Source organism: Arvicola amphibius, chromosome 11 (assembly GCF_903992535.2).
Source record: "Arvicola amphibius chromosome 11, mArvAmp1.2, whole genome shotgun sequence".
NCBI lineage: Eukaryota > Metazoa > Chordata > Mammalia > Rodentia > Cricetidae > Arvicola > Arvicola amphibius.
In genome coordinates this window covers 948087-973295 of record NC_052057.2, presented here as the reverse complement: position 1 = coordinate 973295, position 25209 = coordinate 948087, and the positions used below count along the sequence as shown (strand labels likewise).

The 25209-nt window shown below is 43.5% G+C and overlaps 2 protein-coding genes across 8 annotated transcripts in view; one reads left to right on the top strand and one right to left on the bottom strand.

Moving 5' to 3' along the window:
* Sh3d19 (SH3 domain containing 19) overlaps positions 1-25209 on the top strand; it is a 148254-nt gene that overhangs the window by 7206 nt on the left and 115839 nt on the right. The gene's annotated exons all lie outside the window — the stretch shown is intronic.
* On the bottom strand, positions 15588-25044 carry Prss48 (serine protease 48). Its single transcript, XM_038347296.1, has 6 exons — positions 25002-25044; positions 23469-23513; positions 22859-23021; positions 21226-21488; positions 20339-20505; positions 15588-15833 (listed from the first exon to the last, which is right to left on the bottom strand). The coding sequence occupies exons 1-6, from the start codon at positions 25042-25044 to the stop codon at positions 15588-15590; spliced, it is 927 nt and encodes a 308-aa protein (XP_038203224.1).

Genomic DNA, 25209 nt, shown 5'->3' with positions numbered 1-25209 from the left:
TTACAGACTACTGTAAGCCCCTGTGTGGGGTGGGGAACTGAACCTGGATCTTTTGCAAGAGCAGCAAGTCTTTTACAAACAGTTAAACAAAAATAGCAAAAGGCCGACATAAAATAAACACTAATAACTTTATAAATATTTACATGTCTTGCAGTGTTCTAGGGGCGTCATAAGACAGCATTGCAGAGAAAATACTCTCATGACCTTCAGGGATAGCATAAAGAGCACGGGGTCTGGCTTTGCAGCCCACACTGGCCTCAGGTTCTTCTACATCAGCCGCTAAAGTGCTGGCATCACAAGTGTGCCAGCCCTGTCATTGTGCCCCACTGGCACAACCTACTTCTGACTAGGGTGTGTCCTTCCCTTCTTTTTTGTCTTTGCCTCTTTGACCCCTGGACTTCTGTAATTTTATCACCTTATCACATTCTGGGGAGAGCTTCAGTATTCCATTTTCAATTAAAGTTTCACCTTTGCGTCTGACCCCATCTCGTTTAGCTTTGTAGCCTGCAGCAGCTGATAGCATCTTCCTGGCCCTTAAATTTTGCCTTAAGACTTTGCCTTGTGGGTAGAGGAATGGCTCTGGGGTGAGCTCCGTGCCTTATGCCTGCTGAGCCCTGCCACTGGCCCAGACAACGCATCTTCCCTTTATATTTACTCGCTGTTCTAATTGTGTTGTAGGATCCCACCTACCGTATTGAGTTTGCTTGTCACGTCTCTTTAGGCTTCTTGGGTTTTTCTTGTTTTCGATGCCCTTGGTGTTTCTCTACTGGGATTTGTCTGATTTATTTCAGAGTTCGAGAAGCCACTTATTTATTATTTGCTATGTGAGAAATTGCAGTTGTGGGTGTACCGCGATGGGATTGTTCTCACTTTCCCCCTTGTTGAAGCAGAGGCGGGGTCTCTCGTTTCTGCTGCTGTGCTGTGCACCAGAGTAGCTTGCCAGGAACTTCTTGGTAATCCTGCCTCTTCCTTCTGTCTTTTAGAGTGCTAGGATTATATTATGCTATACATGCGTGCTCTCTCATCTGGGTTTTTGCATGATTCTGAGTATCAAACTCAGTTCCTTACCCTTTAAGCCATCTCTATGCCCCTCCTACCCCCGCCCATCGTTTTTCTAAAGATTAGACTGGGCGCTATGAAAACCACAGACGTGAAATGCCATTTTTATTTGGTATTAGGGTTGTATACCATTCTTGTTCCTTATTTTTGTGGATGCTGACTTGGGTCACTGGCGTTGGTAGTGACTTGGTTTCTATACTTCAGCTTTATTTCCTGCGACTTCTGTACTGTATAAAATGAAGGAAGTCATCGTGCAAGCCGCACCAACAGGGTAAGAGGGGGGGAAAGTATTCTGCCTGAAAGACCTATCCTGAAGTTTTTGTAATTGTCATGTGTTTCAGGCTGGGCTCAACCTTGTTGTGTAACCAAGAATGACCTTGAATTTGTGATTTTTCTGCCAACGTCTCCAGTGCTGGTTCCTCCATGCTGAGAGGCAAGCATTCTACCAACCAAACAACATTCCCGCCCTAAGAGCATCCTTTCCCACTCCCTCAGTATCTTCAGCTCTACGGGACAATGGGATTTACTTTGGTCCTAGAGAATCTCAGCTCCTCCCCACCCTACGTCTTTGTATAATTGCATTTCATAACTTAAAAGGGAACGATGTGAAATACACACCTGAATGAGGTGACCCTGCAGCTAGGACTCATTCACACTAGAGTGTTCTAGCAGCAGGTAGGATGACTAATAGACATTCCTTTCCAATTTCAGAAGTGGAGAGGAAGTCAGAGAGCAGGAGAGGATTTGGAAAAACACCGGGCTCCAATGAATCAGATAATTAGTTGCTATTTTATTGTCCTCTAAGTGCCGGGCAGTATTCTAGTTATTTTACACATATTTTTTTCATTAGCCCTGGCATGAGTCCTATGAAGTAGGTATGACTCTTTCTTTGATTTTATGAACGAAGGGCCTAAAACCTGCAGCGGGTAGATAATCCAGTGAAGGTCACACAGATGGTGACAGACGAGGACCAAGGGACAGACACTTGTCTCCCTAGTGCTCATTCATCATGTTATCTTGGTGACTGGAGCACCTGTGTTGCTGCGTGTGGCCGCGTAGTTACCTATGAGGCTGCTTCTAGCCAGCTAATGAGGTGCAAGTAAGTGTTGAGTGGGATTTCTGAGAGCTTTGTTCTTTAAAAAGTTAACTCATCATCGGAAAGATGATGGCTCAGCAGTTAAGAGCAGTGACCTCTCTTCCAGGGGACCTGGGTTCAATTCCCAGCACCCACTGTTCTAACAACTGTAAGTCCAGTTCTAGGAGATCTGATGTCCCCTTTTGGACTCCGAGAGCCCTGCATGCGTGTGACACACCGAAATACACACAGGCAAAAGATCTGCATGTTTAAAAAAAATATCTTAAGAGTCAACTCAGTTGCATAGAATGACCTTTTTCCTATCACCTCATTTCCTCCTGCTACTCCATGTTGGCAAGCTTTTAGCCACTATGCCTGAGAAAGTCAACCTAAAGGAGGAAGGGTTTGTTTGACCCTTGGGTTCATAGGCATTGGTCTGTACTCACTAAGTCCCATTTCTCTTGCGCCTGTGGCAAGGTGATACTCTTATGGCCAGTAGTTCTTGGCACAAGAAGCCTCTCCCTTAATGGCAACTGGAAGCCAAGAGAGAGAAGGGAAGGTACCATGCTTCTAGTGACCTAACTTCCATTTGCTATGGCTCACCTACTTCCCAAGAGCACCACAGGCTGAAGACCAGGCCTCTGAGGGATACTGAGGATCCAAATGATAGCATGCCAGGAATCAAGAGGTGTAGCTCACAGTAACTATGCCAGACCCCAAGAGCAGAAAAGTAAATGAGATATTAGTTCCTAATGATAACAGGGGCACCACATGAACATTTGCTTGCCTTCTTTCTGTGTGAGAGAAAAATAGCAACAACAACAGCAGGAACTGTTATCCCGTGCCCCTAACCACGACCCAGTATAGTCTTTACTGAGAAAGGCTCCAACTTGATGCTTTACTTACCTTCTCTTATCACTAAACTGTAATGTACTTTGTTAAAACAAGGATACCAGAGGATGCCTAGATCTGAGGCTGGAGAGTTGGCTCAGCTACTGACTGCCTTTTAGACAACTGGGGTTCGGTTTCTAGTTCAGTTCCTAGTACCCAATGGTGGCACCGTGGTCTTTAAATGTCAGTCCCAGAGGATCCGATGCCCTCTTCTGGCCTCCTCAGACATCAGGCATGTACATGGTGCATAGACTTCAATGCAGGCAACACACACACACACACACACACACACACACACAAATCAAACAGAAGCAAATGCCTAAATCCTTGTGATATTTTTGCTTTATTTTAATGACCTTGGACAAATCCCTTTATTTTATGAGTCCCTCTTATTATTTTGGCTACCTCTTTTGGATGGGAATTCAAGAGGTTGATGTGGAGGAGTGTGTTTACAAGTTTGAAGTTCACACGGCGATGGGTAGTATTAAGGAGATGTCAGGGGAAGGAAGCCTATGGGATCTGAAAACAGTTTTTCTCTGGTTTTGGCATTGGCCTACTGTCAGCTTAATTCAGACTAAATGGATAGAAGCCCTGGAAGAAGGTACAGCTTTCTCTCCTATGCATTTGAACAGGGTGCCATTTGCATCGCTAATGAAGACCCTGGTGTCAGCCAGGACTTTTGCTGGGTAGGGGTCTAGAGTTGCCTGTTTTCAGTAAGACTGCCTTCATTGTGCCAGAGATTGGTTTTTAGATGTTACATTAATCAAAGAGTCGTTGTGTTGGAAGATTTTTAATTTTTTTGTTTTTTTGTTTGTTTTGCTTTGCTTTGCTTTTTGCTCTGAGACCCGTTGAGTACAAGGAATACAGAAAGAAGAGAATGTTTGGTACAAGATGTAGAGGGTTCTTGGATTCTTTTTTTTTCTGGTAATAAATATCACCATTTCTAAATAGTTCTTTGAAAGTGTTACAAGGTGTTCGCCTAATACTGCAGAGCCCCCAGTATGGGTCCACTAGTGTCCACGATCCCTTCTTATCCTGCCACCACACCTTTTGCTGTTCATCTCTTCATGAGGACTTAGTCACACAGTGGAGAAAGCTGGGGCCCTCTGAAGGTTGCCGGGTAGATATTGTCGCTGGAGAGGGGGATGTGGGCTCTTGGTCTCTGAGTGGATTCTGTTGAACTAACGGGTGTGGGGTGTGGTTGCAAGCTTTGAAATGTGCCCTGTTTGGATCTTTTGTTTTTGTTTTTCGAGTTTCTTTGTATAACAGTCCTAGCTGCCCTGAAACTCACTTTGTAGACCAGGCTGACCTCTAACTCACTGAGATCCACCTGCCTCTACCTCCCAAATGCTGGGATTAAAGTGGTGTGCCACATTTCTTTTTCTTTTTTTTTTTTAAAGACAGGGTTTCTCTGTGTAGCCCTGGCTGTCCTGGAACTCACTTTGTAGACCAGGCTGACCTCTAACTCACTGAGATCCACCTGCCTCTACCTCCCAAATGCTGGGATTAAAGTGGTATGCCACATTTCTTTTTCTCTTTTTTAAAGACAGGGTTTCTCTGTGTAGCCCTGGCTGTCCTGGAACTCACTTTGTAGACCAGGCTGGCCTCGAACTCAGAGATCAATGTGCCTCTGCCTCCTGAGTGCTGGGATTAAAGCTGTGTACCACTGTGACTGGCTTATATTTGACTTTAAATTTAATGCTTGATGTGAAATGCCTTAATATCACTACAATCAATTTTATCTTCTACCCTGTATGCTTTTTCGTATAAATACTTTTTAATGTGGCATATTTCCCGTATTTCTGTCTCAGTAGGAAGTCTGCAGTGCTCCTCAAACCTCATTATGTCCAAAATCAGCTAGAGATCTTGCTAACATACAGGTCAGGATTTAGTAGGTTTTAAGATTCTGTGTTTTCCCTTCCCTTCCCCTCCCCTCCTCTGCTCTTCCTTGACCTTGTATCTCATCCCCCTTCTCCTTTTCCTCTGTGATGGGGTCTTGAACTCCCCAACAGCTCCTCTTGTTATATTAGCCTCCTGAGTAGCTGGAACTATAGGCTCCTACCCCTGCACTCCGCAGAGGAACTCTGCATTTCTAACAAGCGTCAGGTGGTCCTGCTGGTGGCTGTTGAAATGGATTAAATGGATTACATAGAAATGCTGCAGGATCCCCGGATCCCCTGCGGCTGCAGTGGCAGAAACATTGTAGGTCCCCGAGTGGTAGGCAGCGGGTCCTGAGAGCAGCTGGTCCCAAGCAGGGACAGTGCAGTTCCCCGAGTGGCTTCAGCAGGCCATGAGGAGAGACGACAGATGGGGCACACCAGGAGACCATGCCACAGGTCTCCAAAGGCAGCTAGTCCTGAGCAGGGGCAAGAGACAGAGACGTGGATAGGCACACCATGCAGAATGAGGTTGGATATTTATCAGGTGGGTTATGGAAGGGAAGGGGGTAAAGGAGACGAGGAGGGGGGAAGGGGAGAAGTGGGGAGAGAGACAGAAAAGGAAGAGAGTCAGATGGCAAGCAGGAAGATCTGCCTGCCTCAGCGGACTGGAGAGGGAGTGGGCGTGGCTTGTCTCTTAATGAGACAGAACAGATCATTACAGCTGTCCCTGGACCAAATCTGAGGACCAGGTTCTCCTTGCCTGTCCTGTGGGCTAGTGGCTCTGAACTCTGGCAGAGCATTAAATTCAGCTAGGAAGCAGTGCACATGCCCCACCCAGGGCCTTGCACATGCTAGCATGCTCTCTCCGCTGATCTACATCCTCAGCCATGGCTTTTGAGACAGTGTCTTAATATGTAGCCCACATGGACTTCAAGCTTGCAGACATTGAGGATTATAGGGTGTGTGTGTGTGTGTGTGTGTGTGTGTGTGTGTGTGTGTGTGTGGTGTGACCACACCCTGCCAGTCTTGATTTTAAAACCATATCTTGATTTACTGTCATTATATTTACTTTGTTTTATTCTAACCTGAATCCTTACGTACACAAGGTTGGAAAACATCCTCTTCTGCTCATCGCCTGCCCTGTAGTGGGGAAGCCATTTCTCTAAGGAGCTAGATCTTTATGCTTTCCTGTCTTATGTGAGTCCAAAGGACTTCAATGTCTGTCCTATGGCACCATCAATGTAGCCTGCACCGTCTTGTTGTTACTGGCTTCTTGTTGCGCGACATTATATGGAGATCAAGTCCAGCTTCCAGAGCCTTCCCACCAGCTGTCCTTGGGGATGGATGTTCTTGGCTGTCACCATAGCGAGGCTCTGTAGGGGCCGCGAGCTCCCTGCGCGAAGGGAGAGCCAGGTGGCTGTGCATCTGTCACGACTTCTGTGTGCCCTGTACATCAGGGCACAACTATGGTGTTTAATCAGTTCACTTTCAGTTTTAAAGTTCAAATTACATTTGTATATTTAGCTGTAAAAGGGACGCTAATCAGGTAAAGAGGAAGATGCTGGAAAGATGGTGTCATTAGAAGTGCTTGCCGCCAAGTTTGACATAGTGTGACATATAATTTCAGCACTGAGGAGGTTGAGACAGGAGGACCACAGAGTTTGAGGCCAACCTGCACTAGGTTTCAAAATAAAATAAAATAAAATAAAATAAAATAAAATAAAAACAACCAAAAACCAAACAAGCAGGAAAAAACCCCACCCACCTAATGAACCCAAACTGTGATTGCAAAAGCCTCTTGCTCCCCAATTCCCCACCAAGCTATAAGGAGAGTTGTGTGTGTGTTGGGGGGACCTTAGAGACATTTCTTAGGGTGCCTGCATTGTGGCCTTCACCTGGGGTCCTGGGATGCTTGAGTCCAGTAGTTCCAGGCCAGCCTTGGCAGCACAGTGACTGTTTAAAAGAACAAGTCATGGGCTAGAGAGATGGTGTAGTGGTTAGGATCACTTGTTGCTCTTCCAGAGAATCCAGATTCCTTTCCCGGCACCCACATGGAAGCTCACAACCACCTGTAACTCCAGCTCCACGGGATTTCACGCATCTGTCCTCTGAGGGCACTGGACCAAGGGGTACAAACATATATACACATAAAGTAATTAAATAAACCTATATAAAAAATTTAGATGGAGGAGTCCTGAGGTAGGCCAGGTGGTTCGTGAATAAAGATGGTAAAACCAAAGTCTGAGTGTCTGAGTTCAGTGTCCCGGACCGGCAGGATGGAAGGAAAGGGCAGACCCCCACTTTTCTACTAACATTCTCGTGAGTATCTTAACAATAATAAATAAGAATGTAGTAAATTAAAGGAAAAAAATGAGTCTTGGGAGCTGTAGTGCTATAGGAGACTGCTAGTGTGTTCCTAGCCACCCGGACTCCCAAAATAACCACACAGAAACTGTATTAACTAAATCACTGCTTGGCCAATTACTTAAGCATATTGCTAACTAGCTCTTACATCTAGAATTAACTCATCTCCATTATTTTATATTTTACCACAAGGCTTGTGGCCTACTGGCAAGGTTCCAGCATGTCTGTCTCCTGTGGTGCTCCATGGCTTTTCCTTGACTCTGCCTCCTTTCTTCCAGCATTCAGTTTAGTTTTCCCCGTTAGCTCTGCTCTACCCTATCACAGGTCAAAAACAGGTTCTTTATTAATCAATGGTATTCACAGCATACAGAGGGGAATCCCATATCACCTCCCCTTTTCTGTTTAAATCAAAAGGAAGGTTTTAATTTTAACATAGTAAAATTAGATATAACAAATCTGGTATCAAGCAAAAATTAGTTACAATATTTATATCTATCTTTTATCATAACTAAGGAAAACTATAACTATATATTCTTCAACTCCATCAAAAACTCCAGAAGGATATACTATTTCCTAAGTAAACAGGAAGTGTATTGTAAGCAATTTCCAAAACTCTAGAATTGACAGAGACATCTGAAAAAAAAAAGTGTGCTAAACTTTGTCTTTTTGTGTGCCTAGAGTTCCTCGTCAAGCTTTCTCGGATTTTACATGGATATAGTTGACCACGTTGGAGCACCAATTTGTTGTAGGAAGCTGGTAGTGTGTTCTTGGCTGTCCTCCGCTTGGTGGATTCCCGACATCCACGCGGAACTCTAGTCCTAGGGGATCCAACTCTCTTCTGGCTTTTGAAGGCACCAGACATGTGTGTGCTGCACAGACATACATGCAGACAAAACACTTATACACATTAGAGAAAAACTGAAAAACATTTTTTTTTTAAAAAGTGCATTACTTAGCTGAACATTCAACCCCCATTCAGACTTGCTGGGCTCCTTGCTTCTCGTAGATCACAGAAAGTCCCCATTTCTCTTTGTTGCATCTTAAAACATGATTTCCCAGGAATATCTGGCCAGGGGAGTTCCATTGTAGTGATATTTCATTTTTATTTTAATAGATAAAGTTTACCTGGAGATCAGAGAGTAAAACAGCCCCACTGATCAGCCTTACAGACCAGGAAGTAGTAACACACACCTTTAATCCCAGTAGCCACACTAGGTTGCCATAGAAACTGGGTGGTACATGCCTTCAATCCCAGTGGTGCCCACCTTTAGTCCCAGAACTAGAGAGGATTATACAAAGGAAGGAGACAGCTCTCAACCACAGTCTCATTCTGAGATTCCTGGAGGCAGGATCGCCAGTTTTAGACTGGGGTCGAGGTAAGAGCCACTGGCTGGCTGTTGTGCTTTTCTGGTCTTCAGGGTGAATCCCAATATCAGTCTCTGAGATTTTCTTAATTGCACATCACTGCATATTCTTCTTCTTTGCCAGATACAGCCTCAATCAATGACGACCAGACGGAGTGAGTGACTGGACACCCTGGAGAGAGGGTGGAAGGGGCCTGGAGTCTTTTACTGTATATTCCTGTACTGTCTGAGTGTCTCCCAGTGAGTGCTTATTATCTTTGAAATTTAAAGAAAGGAAAATAAATTTAAAACACGAAGGGCGAAGATAGGTCAATGGCAGAGTTTCAACTTAGCTGCCGGGGTCCCGGATTTGCCTTCAATGCAGAAACAACAAAGAGAAACACAAGACGTGATCTCTGGCTGCTTTTGTATACTTGTTCGTTTTATGATATTTTTAAAACGTTATTTTTTTCCCCCGAGATGAGTTACTGTAAAGATAATAGCAAATGCTGTCCTGTTGATAAAAGAAATGATTGATAAACTGTCGTGCAGATGATTGTAGGAAGGGAGCATGTAATTGTGTTTCCACTGAAGCTCATTTTTCAAAATGCTGGCTAATTTATCATTTGTTCATGAGTTTGGTCTTGTGTTATCTGCTTGCTTTCGCAAACACTACAATCATTTGAAAAGCAAATCCTCATTTATAATCAAACTGTTGCCTGCTTAACATAATTAAAAAACCCCAAGTATTCTCTGATTTATTTTTTTATGTGTATTTTGTCTTTTTCTTGTGGCCCAACAGAACCTCTTCTAATGACTAGACTCAGGAGACATGCATTCTTTTGCTTTCTTTTGAGACAGGGTTTCTCTGTGTAGCCTTGACTGTCCTGAAACACACTCTATATACCAGGCTGGCCTCAAACTCACGGAGATCTGCCTGCTTCCACCTCCTTAGGGCTGGGATTAAAGGCATTTGCTACCACCTGGCTGAGACACACATTCCAAATACTTAATCTCAGTGGGCATCATGGAGCAGACCTTATCCCAGCACCCAAAAGGCAGAAGCAGGAGGATCTCTGAGTTCAAGGCTAGCCTGATCTACAGTGAGTTCTAGGGAAGTCAGGCTATATAGAAAGATCCTTTCTCAAAAAGCAAAAACAAAACAAAGCTATACTAAGTTAGATGTTCAACCTCCTATGGCCAGCGGTTCTGGTTAACATTAATTGTCAATCAGTTGTGCCAAAGTCTAGAATCAAGGGCTGGAGGGGGAGGGGTAAAGAGTATAAGTTGAGTTTGTCTTTGTCTGGTGGATCTGTGGCCCAGCTGCTGAGGAATGTCTTGATTGCCTTACTATAGTGCCATTGTCAATGAACTAGCCGGGAGCTAGCCCAGCCTTCCTCTAGCGTTTCTGCTTCAGGCTATGCTTGAGTTCCTGCCTTGACTTCCCTCAGTGAGGGAGTGTGACCTGGGAGTGTAAGTCAAATAAATCCACCCCACCCCCCAAGTTGTTTCTGGTCAGTGTTTTATACAGTAACAAAAAGAAAATTAAGGGGAAAGAGAGATGGCCCAGTAGTTAGGAGCATCAACCGCTCTTCCAGAGGACTTGGGTTCAATTTTCAGCACCCACTTGGTAACTAACAGCCATCTGTAGATCCAGTTCCAGGGGATCCAGTACCTTCTCCTGGCCTCTGAGGGAAACGGATACCCATGGCACACAGGTGTACATGCAGACAAAAATACCCATACACATCAAAAAGAAAAATAACCAAAGAAAGGAAATTAAAGTACCAATCATATAATCATGACTCACTCTTAGACTCACTACACATACAAAGAATTTGGACCTAGACCTCAAGCTTATGACTGTTATAAAGATTTTTGGCACATAGCCTCACACATTCATATATATATATATATATATATATATATATATATATATATATATATGGATATGGCTATTTAGTCCTATACCTCCAGAATAGTTGCAGTAGAGTCCATGTGGCTATAAGCTTGAAATACTTATTGTCTTCCCCTTTGGAGGAAAAGTTTGCTAATTCTTGTTTATCAAATTTCCTTTCAGACTTAAAATTCTTGGTTCTAGATTTGGATATATAAGCCAGTATCCCCCACAGACCCCTTCTTAGTAAATTACTAGAAAAATTCAACTGGAAGAGGGGAAAACACCATAAATGATACATTATTATTTGTTAGCAACCTGAACCTGATATACTCTGTCACTAACGCTGTGGTTAAAACAAGCTCAAACTCTCGCGGTCGTATTCAGCCGGAGAGGTCTGCACAGGCTCACCCTGCACTCTTCTGGGATCATGGCTGAAGGAGCAACCCCTAACTGGGTAAGAATAAGAGAGAGAAATCTCCCCACTCAGAGGTTGCAGGTGTCGGCTCTCATGTTTCCCTGGCTAACCTCACACCTGGTGGTTGCAGTTTCTTTGGGAGACTCTGGGAGTCATGGGAACCTGGAGCGGATGGCTAATCCAGGAGGAACAATGATCAGAAGAAGTAGGGACATCTTCCTCACCTGCTTAAAGCTTTGCCAGTTTAAAGGGACTGAAACTATTGGCAGAAACTTGTTTTGGAATTCTTAGTGCGATGCTTTCCATGAACTCCCTATGACTAAGAAATAACTAGAAGCCGGCCCCATGAGGTTTTGGAATATACCAGTTTTCATAGCTTGCTTAGTCAAAACTCAAAAGTATGGAGTGAGTTTTCAGAAGTTGAAAGTGACCCTGTGAAGGCTTTAGATCGGGACCGTTCAGAACTACTTGGATATTGGCTTAGTCTCGCCAAATGGATCAACGTCTTTTTCCTTGTGCGGCACTAACTTGGAAGTCTCTGAGGCACGAGTGCATTAATTTTCCTTGTTTGTGGTTCATGTCAGCCCTCTCTTTCCGAATTAAAAATAGCTTTGTTGAACTCCTAAGGGATAGGATATTTCTCCTAAAATCCAGATACTTGCCTTTGATGATGTTCCACCGACCTTAAACTTTCCAAAGACAAAATATTTTTTTTATTATTCCAAACCCATTGGTAAAAAAATATTGACCAAACAATGCTTCATTTCTCTTTACCTCACCTATTGATATGGAATTTTTTAATGACTTTACCCAATTCTGAAGCTTAATAGTGGCTGCATCACAGATTTCTGTTGTAAGCTAGTTTGTAAAAGAAGAGCTCTTGCTTCATCATTTCAGAAGGAGTTGTGGGCAACAGCCCAGTCCTCAAGCCGGCTCAGCGTCGTTTTCCTTGTGCAGCACTAACTTGGAAGTCTCTGAGGCACGAGTGCATTTATTTTCCTTGTTTGTAGTACACAGAGGTTTTAAACCTTCCCTGTCAGTCACGTCTGTGACGTTTGATTTTCTTTCAATAGCCAGAATTTGGGAAAATGATTCTTTTTTTAGATTAAGTACTCCTTGACATCCCCCCTCTTAAGGAGGCAGCAGTCGTGACACCAGGATAGGCTGTTTGGTCGTGACATCAGGATAGGCTGTTTGGGGTTGTATTTCGTCTGTAGGCCCACAGATAGGCCATGGCTTTAATTTTATTTATTTAAAGTCAGGGTTTCTCTGTGTAGCCCTGGCTGTCCTGAAACTCATTACATAGACCAGGCTGGCCTCGAAGTCATAGCAATCCACCTCCTCTGTCTCCACAGTGCTAGGATTAGGTGTGTACCATCATACCTTTTAGATTTTAGGAGCCTAGTATATCCCTTGGCTCATGGTCCCTTGCTCCCTCTCTACAGCAACATCTTGTTCTACATCACTATGACATCTCTGTGTCATGGCGTCTGTCTTAGTCAGGGTCTCTGTTGCTGTGAAGAGACACCATGACCACAGCAACTCTTATAAAGGAACACATTTAGTTGGGGGCCTCATAGTTTCGGAGGTTCAGTTCATTATCATCATGGTGGGTAGCATGGCACTGTGCAGGCAGACATGGTGCTGGAAGAATAGCTGAGAGCTCTAAGCCTTGAAGGCAACCAGAAGTCGACTGAGACCCTGAGCAATATCCTGAGCCCAGGAATCCTCAAAGCCCGCCCCCCACAGTGACACACTTCCTCCAACATGACCATACCCACTCCAACAAAGCCACACTTTCTAAATAGTGCCACACCCTATGAGCTTATGGGGGCCGATTCACTCAAACTACCACAGTGTCCTATGGGCATCTCTACCCTAATTCTCCGACCTTGATCATGTCAATAAGCCCTCTCATCACCTTGGGTTATCTACATAGCCCATAACAGTCTCCTCATTTTGTGATACCTACTCTTATGTGCAAACCCCTTTCACGATGTATGAAAACACACTTGCAGGTTGTGAGGATTAGGACATGGGAATCCTCGCGGGAGGCATCGTTCATCCTCTTGCCTAATTTGATAGCACAGTAAATCCATTTCTCTTCATCCTTCCTCGTTTTGTTTTTAATGGTACACTCACCGTGAGACCAGTGACCTGTGAGCCCTGCCATTCTCAATTTCTCTTCTCTCTTTCCCATCCTCCTGTCCTCCCTCCCACTTCCAGCTCTCATCCAAAGCTGATCAGATGTGGTCTTGTTGCCACCACCCAGCTCTGCCCAGATTTATCCTTTCCACTAATTTCCACTAAACACAGAATGAATGTCTGAAGTATCCCGGATCCCCAGGCTGGCTCCCTGCCCCTCTCTTCCACTCTTGGGTATTCTGAGTTAATTACAGCCCAGTACTGTGTGTGTCATAAGTGGCACACACAGTGCCCCCGGACTAGATCTCAATCATGTTTCTTCAGCCTTTCGGAGCTGGAAGAGAAGCCTTACATCCTAGAAGACACTGGAGAGAATTTGGGCTGTTTAAAGATAATTATCTCGAAAGGCAATTAGGATTTAAATGAACGATTTCAGTCTTTTTTATTCATGGTTGGATATTTCCTCTTGTTTGTTGGGAAGAGAGAATGAAATTAGGCACTGGTTATCTGAGCAACTCTTTCCCTCCCCTTCCTGAAGAAAGGGTATGTTTTAAAAAGCTGCAGACGGCTGATTTCTGATATGTAAATAAAGCGTATTTTGTCAGATTTGACGTGGTGTTTGGGAAAGTGTCGAGGGAACAGCCTCCAGAGAAGTGAGTACCACCTCTGAAACAGTAGCAACATGCAGGCTTCCAATCCTACTGGGAACTATTTCTGTAATGTCCCCACTGTGTGAGGACGACTTAATGAAACCAAGGGTCAGTCTCCTACTTGCTACAAAGAGAAAAACTTGGATGTCACTAACCATACACGTCCCCCTCCTGCTTTTAGGGAAAAAAAAATGTTTACTAGATTTTCGGCAATTTTTATATATTAAAGTCCTACCTTAATTAAAGTTTCTCAAGACGTCAGAAAAGGAAAGGTAGCACATATGAAAATGAGATACTCCAAGAAGTAACGTATTCTGCAGATTAAAATTGATTTTAAATCAGAAGCACTGTGCTGCGCCCTCCCAAAGCAGAGGATAAAGATGCCCTTGTTTATGTCCTCCTTCTCTGCCAGTGTGATGCTGCTGACTACATCACTTGTCTGACTGCTTGACATTTTAGTTTTGTGAATACAAATGTCTATTGATTTTTTTCCCCTCGTCAGTAACGTATTAACAAGTTCCATACCCCCACACGTTGGCTTATACTTTCCGTCTTGTGTTTTAGTGACTGAAACAGAGAATGTATATAATGACTTTGAGTCTTGTTTTGAAGTGCAATCACAGGTATTGTTAAGATCTTTAGAGGGCCCCAAGTACATCACGGACAAGTCGATATTTAGGTTACGCAGGAGATATACTACCCTGTTCATTTTTAGAAAGTGGCATTAATGAGCTATAACTCATGTGCCATGCAAGTCACCTATTGGCTGTGAATTTTTCTCTCCTGGTGCTGGGGATAGGGTCCAGGGCTTTGCTTGTCATGGTCTGTGTTCTACAGCCAAGCCACACCCCAAGTCCTAATTTAAAAACCATTCCCTATAGTGCGTTTAATGTATTTTGTTGGTATTCTTTGCTTCCTTTTCTAAGTAGCAGACAGAAATAAGTGTATTGAGATGAACAAAAGGAAGTATTTTAGGTATGAAGGACGGACAGGATAAGGCCATGAGGTGGAAATGGGCTGAAGGATCAAGAACGTGCTCTGGGTGTCTAAATGCTGGATTTTAATTCAGTGTAAGAAGCAAGCTGTGGCTTTCTCAGATCACTTGTCAACGGGATCCAAGGGCAGTGCCGACAAGGAGCAGGAGAGGAGGGTAAAAAAATACGTGTCAGGTGGAATCCCGTTACGCTTTTTTTGTTTTGTTTTTCGAGACAGGGTTTCTCTGTAGCTTTGGAGCCTGTCCTGGAACTAGCTCTTGTAGATCAGGCTGGCCTTGAACTCACAGAGAGCCGCCTGCCTCTGCCTCCCGAGTGCTGGGATTAAAGGCATGCGCCACCACCGCCTGACTCCACACAAGAATTTTAAAAGAGCAAAGCTGCTTATATGCACCTCTGGTTACAGATTGAGGGATAGAAGAGGGTTAGCAGGGAAACAAAAGATAATAGCTGAGGCAAAAGTTCAGAAGAATTTTTGGTAAGAAATCCATGATGCAGCAAAACAGACCCCTTATAGAGTTCCCTGAAGACCCTTCCTTACACCGTTTTGATTTTTTTTTTTTAGCTTGCTTTTCTAGTAGTTATTTAACTCAGATTCACAAATATTCATTCATAGAAAGCATCCTTCCTCCCTCATAAGATACATTATTCTGGGATAAAAATTTAAAAATATCATACACAGAAGTGGTAGCCTTATTTATTAGCTGTTTGCATTCTAACCACGAAAACAAAAGAAAATCAAGAACCTTGAAAGCAAAACCATGGAATCTGCTCTTAAGAATTTTCTGCCCAAGGCTTTATTCTCCAGAGTCCCATCCCATTAGTTCCCCCAGCAGGATCAGCTCCACGTCCTGTCTTGGTATCATGTTAGGGTCAAGGTTCAGGGGGATCCCAGGAGAGCCAAAGGAAGTAGTGCAGCAGGGAAGAAGAAATCACATAAGTACAGTCACCACCGGAGCCCCGAGCTCTCGAGATAATAGCTTTGATCCATTTTTGGTAATAGGTCACGTTGACGTAGACCCCAGGAGGATTTTTGCCACATTCCAAACCCCAGCTTACTACACCCATCAGGATCCAGACACCATCAATGTGGCATGACAAAGGTCCTCCGGAGTCAGCCTGAGGGAGAGAAAGGCCAGAGCTGAGCGGTGAGAAGGCCTGGGATGAGGCTGAGGGGCGTTATCAGTCAGGAGGGATGGAGATTTCAAAACCGGACCTGGACCCTGAGCTGTGCAGCAGCAAGGGAGCTGGAGTTCTAGAATCAATGGAATTTGAAATTCACGGGGACCTTAGGAAAATGCATTAGTTGTTTCTGAATAGTCATTTGATATACCATGAAAAAGCAAGGGGAAATTAATATGATGTTTCTTACTAAGGTTTTCACTACAAAGCAAGACTTAACGAGTGTAAAACACGACCCTTGTTCTTTCCATAGGTTCTTATTTTCTTTTTATTATTGTGTTCATTTCTCCGTTGGCATGATGACAGCCATCAGTAGGTTGTCTCCTGTTTTGTTTCTTTGTCACATAACAGCTTTAAGAGTTCATGTTATTCTCAGCTCACTTTGTGTCTCGTCTTAGGCTCATCCACGCTGTTCCCCTTCTCCCTCTTTCCCCTTCCCCCCTCTCCTTCTCTTTAGTGGCTGCCTTTCCCCTTTTTCTCTTCAGCGTTCAAATTGAAACCAGGATTTTGGATGGACTGGGCAGGTCTGTGCCCTGCCTCCTTTCCCAGTGTCTTAATGTAGAGATTAGGTTCTTCACTTGAGATATTCTTGTTTATAGAACTGACATTTACAACTTTTGAGTTTTTCTAACTACCACTTAAGGTCTGTAAGCTGTGTCTTAACTTCATTTCTATCAACATGTTTCCTAATTTCTGTGGTGATTTCTTTTTTTGGCTCATTGGTTATTTAGGAATATGTTAACTACCACAGATCTGAATTTTCTGTGTTTTTCTGGTACTTTTATTCTGTTGTTATTAGAGACCCTACTCTATATGATTTCGATGCCCCTAACTGTACTGAGGCTTAGCTTATAGCCTTAGATAAATCTGTTCTGTAGAATGTTCAGTGTGCATTTAAAGTGTGTTCTATTCTTTGCTGCTGATCTCAGAGCAACTCTGCTGCAGATGAAATATAAAAGCCAACTCCATGAAGGCAGTGGAGAGAGGTCAAAAGCAGACAGCAAGTGGCATTAATCTTCAGAAGAAAAAGAATAATACTTTGTTTTTAAGTGGATTTCTCTTAAACAGGCCCATCCTAGCTTATATGGTAGCTAGAACTTAAATAGAAACACACAGTCTTGCTGACTTGAGATCCAGAGACAAAGCTCAGAGCTACCATAGGCAGTTAGAAGGTGAACGGTAAAAAACAATCTACAGATTCAATGCAATGCCCATCAAAATCCCAGCAAAATTCTTCACAGACCTCAAAAGAACAGTACTCAACTTCATATGGAAAAGCAAAACACCCATGATAGCCAAAACAATCCTGTACAATAAAAGAACTTCTGGAGACATCACAATCCCTAACTTCAAACTTTACTACAGAGCTACAGTACAGAAAACAGCCTGATATTGGCATAAGAACAGACAGGAGGACCAATGGAACTGAATCAAAGACCCAGATATTAATCCACACACCTTCGAACACCTGATTTTTGACAAAGAAGCAAAAAATATCAAATGGAAAAAAGAAAGCATATTTAACAAATGGTGCTGGCATAACTGGATATCAACATGTAGAAGAATTAAAATTGATCCATATCTGTCACCATGCACAAAACTCAAGTCCAAATGAATCAAAGACCTCAATATAAACCCAACCATACCAAACCTCATAGAAGAGAAAGTGGGAAATACACTTGAACTCATTGGTACAGGAGACCACTTCCTAAATATAACCCCAGTAGCACAGACACTGGGAGAAACAATTAATAAATGGGACCTCCTGAAACTGAAAAGCTTTTGTAAAGCAAAAGACACGGTCAACGAGACAAAAACGACAGCCTACAGAATGGGAAAAGATTTTCACCAACCCCACATCAGACAGAGGTCTGATCTCCAAAATATACAAAGAACTCAAGAAATTGGTCATCGAAAGAAATAATCTAATAAAAAATGAAGTACAGACTTAAACAGAGAACTCTCAACAGAGGAATCTAAAATGGCTGGAAGACACTTAAGGAAATGCTCAACATCCTTACTCATCAGAGAAATGCAAATCAAAACAACTCTGAGATTCCATCTTACACCTGTAAGAATGGCAACTTATGCTGGAGAGGTTGTGGGGTAAAGGGAAAACTCCTCCATTGCTGGTGGGAATGCAAGCTGGTACAGCCCCTTTGGATGTCAGTGTGGCAATGTCTCAGAAAATTAGGAAACAACCTTCCTCAAGACCCAGCAATACCACTTTTGGGTATATATCCAAAAAAGTGCTCAATTGTGCCACAAGGGCATGTGTTCAACTATGTTCATAGCAGCTTTGTGTGTCATAGCCAGAACCTGGAAACAGCCTAAATGCCCCTCGACTGAAGAATGGAGAACTAAAATGTGATACATTTACACAATGGAGTACTACATAGCAGGAAAAAAAAACAACATCTTGAAATTTGCAGGCAAATGGATGGAGCTAGAAAACATCATTCTGAATGAGGTAACCCAGACCCAGAAAGACAATCATGTACTCACTCAGGGGTGGTTTTTAAACATAAAGCAAAGAAAACCAGCCTACAAATCACAATCCCAGAGAACCTAGACAACAATGAGGACCCTAAGAGAGACATACATGTATCTAATCTACAGGGGAAGTAGAAAAAGACAAAATCTCTGGAGTAAATTGGGAGCATGGGGATCTTGGGAGAGGGTTGAAGTGGAGGGGAAAGACAGGGGGGAGAGCAGAGAAAAATGTAGAGCTCAATAAAAACAGTAAAATTAAAAAAGAAAGAAAGTGAACAGTGAAAGGCTAGATAGGAGAGAGGGAGGGAGAGAGCAACAGAAAGAGAGAGAGAGAGACAGAGAGACAGAGACAGAGAGACAGAGAGAGAGAGAGAGAGAGAGAGAGAGAGAGAGAGAGAGAGAGAGAGATTGAAAACCAGAAGCCTGGATTCAGCCAGAGCAATACAGCATATATTTGCGTGGAATGAAGGTCTGAGCAGTGGCTGAGTTGATTGGTTGTTTTTATGGGGCTGGAAGTCAAATCCAAGGCCACAAGGATGCTGGGCAAGTCTCTACCATTGAGAAATGTCCACAAACCTTGATGGCTGACAGTTGATCAGGAGAATGACATTTGAAAGTATATGATGAAATAGTAAGAAAATTAAAAATTAAAATTGTGTTCATCTCAATATATTTATAAAAATTACAGGTCTTAAAAATATAATAGCAAGTGGCTACATTGGTCTAAATCAGTAGTTCTCAACTATGGGTCCCAACCCCTTTGGGGACGGTGCTGAAGGACCATTTCACAGGGGTCACATATCAGATATCCTGCATAGATAGATATTTACACCACAATTCATAACAGTAGGAAAATTACAATTATGAAGTAGCAACAAAATTAATTTTGTGGTTGAGATCACCACAGCATGAGGAACTGTGGTAAAGTGTCACAGTATTAAGAAGTTTGAGAATTGCTGGTCTAGATCAGTGGTCTAGATTGATAGTCTTACGTTTGAAGGAATTAAATTGATATAGGCCAACATTACAGAAAACACAACCAATCAAAATACAGAGTTGTCGGCGCGTGAGAGACGGCTCAGTAGTTAAAAGCACTGGCTTCTCTTCCAGAGGACCCAGGTTTGATTCCCAGCACCTACATGGCAGTCGACACCCATGGCAAAACACCAACTCACATAAAATAACAAAATAAAAACTGGAGTTGTGGAGCCTAGTACCAAGGCATAGATCTATAATAGAACTCCCACACCAGGAAACATCATGGAAGAGAGGGCAGGAAGACTGTTTAAAAGCCAAAGGTTTGGGGAGTTTTCTGTGAGACTATGTCTCCTAGTAATGTCAGGAGCTACACAGGGTCTCACTAACATGACTGCCCAAATGTGAGCTGGACAAAAGCAGCAACAGACCCCATGAGACCCCAGCCCTACACAAAGAACTAGGCAACTAAGGGATGCTAAGTCACAGATATGGTCTTCCCCAGGTAAGAGCATACCAATTGGTTATCCAACAGCAGTGAGCCCTAAAAACATACATGCAAGTAACTATGTAGACTGAGGTTATATTTATGTATTTAGGAGTATATATTATGCGTATATATGTATATGTGTGTATGTATATGCATGTAACAACAACGAAATGGAAATGGAGGCTATGAATTTGAAAGTGATCAAGGAGGGGTATATTGGAGGGTTTAGAGGGAGGAAGTGAAAGGGGGAAATAATGTAATTATAGTCTCAAAAATAAAGTAAATTTAAATATTGATATAGGTCAGTTGATTCGTCCAGTGTAACTCAAGAGTTACTGTCAACCATCATTTCCTGGGTTGTAATTTATTGTTAATTACAGATAAGACGACTTATATTCACAGTAAGATCTCCAGGAAGGAAGGAAGGAAGGGAGGGAGGGAGGGAGGGAGGGAGGGAGGGAGTACCCCAAAAACAAACACTCACCTTGCAGCTGTCCTTCTTTGTCTGAATATCGCCAGCACAAAATTCGTCCTCCTTGATGGCGGACTCCAGTTCCGGGATGAAAATGCTGATTGGGTTGTGCAGTTGTTTACACTCCTCATTGCTAATGAGGGGTACTTCAACTTCTTGGAGGGTAGAGGGGTAAAGACCTATAGAGGACAACAGCAGGGAAAGTTTGTAACAGCCTGGAAAATGAGCAGGGTGCCGGTCAGAACCAGCCCACCTTCCAGCCATACTTCCTACGGAGAGCTCTGAGATGCTTAAATCCAAATAAATGAATCTGAATTGTTTCAGTTTGTGCCAGCATCCTAATAAAGAATATTTACATAACTTCTGATTAAGTCAAAATGTAGGTAATCTAAATTATTCTAAAATTGTTCTCCTCCTTATTTTTCTGCTTCCAGATAAATTTCTGAATCATCTCTACTTCATTCTGGAAAAAGTGTTAATACATATTTTTATAAACACACTATCAACACACATCAAAACAACAAAAACTAGACTCTCCAAACATTAAATCATATTTAATAGTCTCTGAAGGAGAGGTAACTATATGTTTAAATTGTTAATATTTGCTCAGTTATAAATAGACTCTAGGCATGATATAGTAGTAAACAAACAGGTAAATGTCAAAAGGATATTTTATTTGAAGACTTGTAGATTGATTTAATCTAGTTGAAAAATATTAGCCAGAACCAGGGGTGGTGACATACACTTATAATTCCAGGAGACTAGGATAAGGGAACATGAGTTCAAGGCTAGGTTTGGCTGCTGAGCAAGTTTAAGGCTTGACTGAGCTACACAAGAACCTGTTTTAATTAATTAATTGTTAAATAATTAATCCCTCTCTCTACCCATCTCTCCTGTACCTTCCTGAGTCTGTCCCCATCCAGTCACCCAGCAAGAAGCTGGCAGAGGAAGCTGCTGCTCTGAGACACTGGGCAAGCAAATGGGTAGAATGAGAGCCGTGAAGGTGACCTTGGATGACAATCTCAGCAGGGCAATATCTCTGGCTACATCATGGTCTTTGGGATAGGTGATGATTTTGGACACATAGTATTCCTTGCCTTTACTTGAGTCGTTTACTTCAATGGATCCAAGCCGCACACTGTATAAAAAAACAAACTGTTTCCTAAGAGGAAAAGACAGAAGAGAATAAAAGTGACGTATTGGCCTACAGCACATCAGAACAAGCTGCCTATCTATAGCCCAAAGTCTCTGAAGAAGAAACGGTGATATTTCCAGGGTTCAGTTAATCTTGAGCTAAGATTAGTTTGTGTCTTTTTCTTCTCTCCTGTGCCCTGTCCTGGCTTCTCTTCCTGTGGTCTCCTCTTACATGCTGGTGGCCAGAATTTGCCCTACATATTCTCCCTGATTCCCCCACTTAACCTCTTCCATTCTCCATGGTTGTGTGTGTGTGTGTGTTGTGTCAGGTGGTCTCATAAGATGTACAAAATAAATAACCTAAGTAGTGTCCGGCAGTCCGTTACCACCACCACCACCCCCTTCTTTGGCCTTCTGCCCTTTTTGTTCTAGACTACCTTACCGTAGTCTGTCATCTTGGTTTTCTTGGGAATTCTCTTGTGCTATAGCCTACCATTTTGTCTGGATCCAAGTTTTCCCATTCCTCCCTACTCCTACACATGAGTGGTAACGGTTTTGTGGCTTTGAATATTTGTAAATGTCTGTGTTTATACGCTATCTATTCACAGTTTGTATATGTGGGTAAAACATACAATCCTGAGCTAGGAAGAAATTCGCCCTCCGTATTTTGAACTCACTCTACCGTTTTTCTGAGTTTTCATGGTTGTTCGTGAAAAAGCCTTTTGACTGCTGTGCATATTAGTGTCTTTTGTTGCACAGTGAGTTGCTACCATGTTCTGTGGTGTAAATGAAAACATATTTGGGTCTCAGAGTCTTTGAGTCAAGGACCAGGTGTGGCCTACCTAGTGCCTATGTCTCAGGGTCTCTCGAGCGTCCCCAGTCAGGGGAGAATCTGTTGCCAGCTCACTTACATTGAGTTGGAGTCTTCATGAGTAACCCGTTTCATCTGGTGCTGACCACACAGCAACTTGCTTTTACACCACGGCTCTAAAAGCTCAGATAGTGTTTGCGAGACCCAAAAGATCAAGATAAACCCCTGAGTGGTTTCAGAAGTGAGCGAACGCAATGGAAGGCATCATCTACACCCTGTCTCCTGGTTGCGTTCACTCCAGGATGATGTAGGCTTCCCTGATGCCCTGCTGATCTTTTTTTTTTTTTTTTTGGTTTTTCGAGACGGGGTTTCCCTGTAGTTTCTAGAGCCTGTCCTGGAACTAGCTCTTGTAGACCAAGCTGGCCTCGAACTCAGAGATCCGCCTGCCTCTGCCTCCTGAGTGCTGGGATTAAAGGCGTGCGCCACCACCGTCCGGCCTGCCCTGCTGATCTTAACACTAGCGCTAGCCTATTGGTTCCCCTGATGCCACCCAAACACCCGTGTGTCCGCTCCCAGCTACAACTTACCATTTTAGGCAGTGTGCTGCTGTCAGTACCCAGCGCTCGCTGATGAGGGACCCTCCACAGATGTGAGTCTGGTCAAACTGCAGGTTGACCTGCCAAGGCCAGCGCCCCAAAGCAGCAGGTTGGCCACCCACAATGCGTCCAGAGTGTACAGGTCGTCCACACACTAGACAGAGAAGAGAAGGCACCGTGCACACTGTGAGTGCTGCCCAACCTCTGGCCTCCATTTTCCCCAAACTCATTGTCCCCAAACCTCATTGTCCCCAAACTCCCATCTCATCCTTTTCTAGGATTTAAGGCCTCCTTAAAACAACTTACACTCCCCAATTCCACTTTTCTTTTTCCTGAGTTCTTTATTTGTGTGATTTAAGTGCATGGGTGTTTTTAACCTGCATGTACATCTGCCCATCAGAAGAGGGCACAGGGTCCCATGGGATACAGTTACAGACAGTTGTGAGCCATCCTATGGATGCTGGGGATTGAACTCAGGACCTCTAGGAGAGCAGCCACTATTCTTAACCACTGAGCCAAATCTCCAGCTCCCCACCACCACCACCACCACCAATTCTAGTTTCAAACCCAGCAGTCCTAAGCCAGGGTGGAGACTACTCACCTGATTGCAAAGTTTTCTTTATGGTAAAAGAATATGGGCAAGACCCTACAGAAAACACACCATATCATTAGTACAGAGTAACATCTTATATTTGAACTAACTGAACTAGGTGGACTGTAGGGCCAAAATTTACAGTTACAGGAACTCCTGATAATTATATACCTACCTACCTGACTATAGCAACCAAAGTTTACCATTTGCCTTATGAGTCATTATCAGGAACATCAAATATGTTCAGTTGCAATACAGTGATGCCCTGGGCCCCTTTTGAGATTTATAGACCGTTTATTTTTATGTTGTTTTCTTTAACTGAATTATCATTTTACAATATTTTTGTGTCTTTTTTTTTTTTTGCTACTTCTTACCTCTTTGCTACTGACAGCATAGCCTTCTTTTAATTAATTGTAGGCCAGAGAAATAACCTGACAAGTTGTTTATTATGCCAGTACTACCTCCAGATTCCTCTACCTGAAATGTGGTTTTCCAGGGCCTGGGTCTCCTCTAACTTGCTCATTTCCGTGAAGTCATCTTCTCTGAGGGAATAGAGGAAGTCCTGAGTGAATGGGTACTGTTGACATGGACCCTAGCCTCAGACCTGTGGGAAAACGGCAAAGCCCCTACCTCACCCTAGGGGTGTGACCCCGCGGGAAAGCAGAGCCTTCCTCTGGTTCCTGTGTGCATGGTGATAGTCGGGGCAGGAAATGTCCACTGTAGCTTTTCTCCCACTAACGCATATACATGGCTTGAAGAATGCTCCCCCAGATTAGCTAAACGTGCCTCCTCAATCCGGCTTCATACGGTACACCTTGCCTCTTTGTTTATACGTATATAACAGTCCCACCTCGTTCAGCGGTGTATAATAAACGTGCTGAGCTTCTGGGGTAATGCAGCGCTCCATCAGAGGGCCCAGCCCACACAACCCCAGCTTTTCTACGTGTTTGTCCTTTCCTCTTTCCCTCATGGCCCCAGCAGGTGAATCCCTGGAGCAATGCAGGGGCGACCCCTTGTGCTGCGGGGGCTGGAGCATGCCCGCCAAGCGCTCCACTTTCACCCAGCCTCTTTCCAGGATCTGCTCAAATTATTCCTTTTTAGAGAGGCCATTTTAGACTAACCTGTTAAAAATCACAGCACACCTCTTTTGCTGTTGTTATTTTGTTTGTTTTGTGCAGGCTGGGTTGGCCTAGAACTCCCAAATGTAGCACTGTCTGGCTTCAAACTTGTGATCATCTTACCTCAGCCATCCTGAATGTTGGGATTATAGGCCCGTTTTCTCCCTGAACTTTAGATGCTCCTTTCCCTTCATAACATGTATTAATCATTAATATGCTTTATAGTTTACATTTTTAATGCGCTCACTGATTATAAGGCTCATGAAGACAAGGACCTTGGTTTTGTTTACTGCTTTATCTAATCACGGACGTTTAAACAAGGACGATGCCACTCACGAATAGCATCCATACGTTATCATGCAATGCCATTTTGAGTCAAACGTTTCCGCGTTTCTCCCCTCTTGGCCCTGCCCCTGGGGCTCACCTAGCAGAAGTAGCAGCAAGACCACGGGGACGGCAGGGCCCATGCCTCTGTCCTCAGGTGCAACACTTCCTGCTTCCTGACTCAGGGTTCAAGCCTGGAAGGAGCTGGACCAGCTTCTCCGGTAGGTGGAGCATTCTGCTTCTTGCTCAGCTTCTTCCAGGTCGCCTCGAACTGACTGCAAGGGAGCAGAGACCCTGCAGCGCCCCTG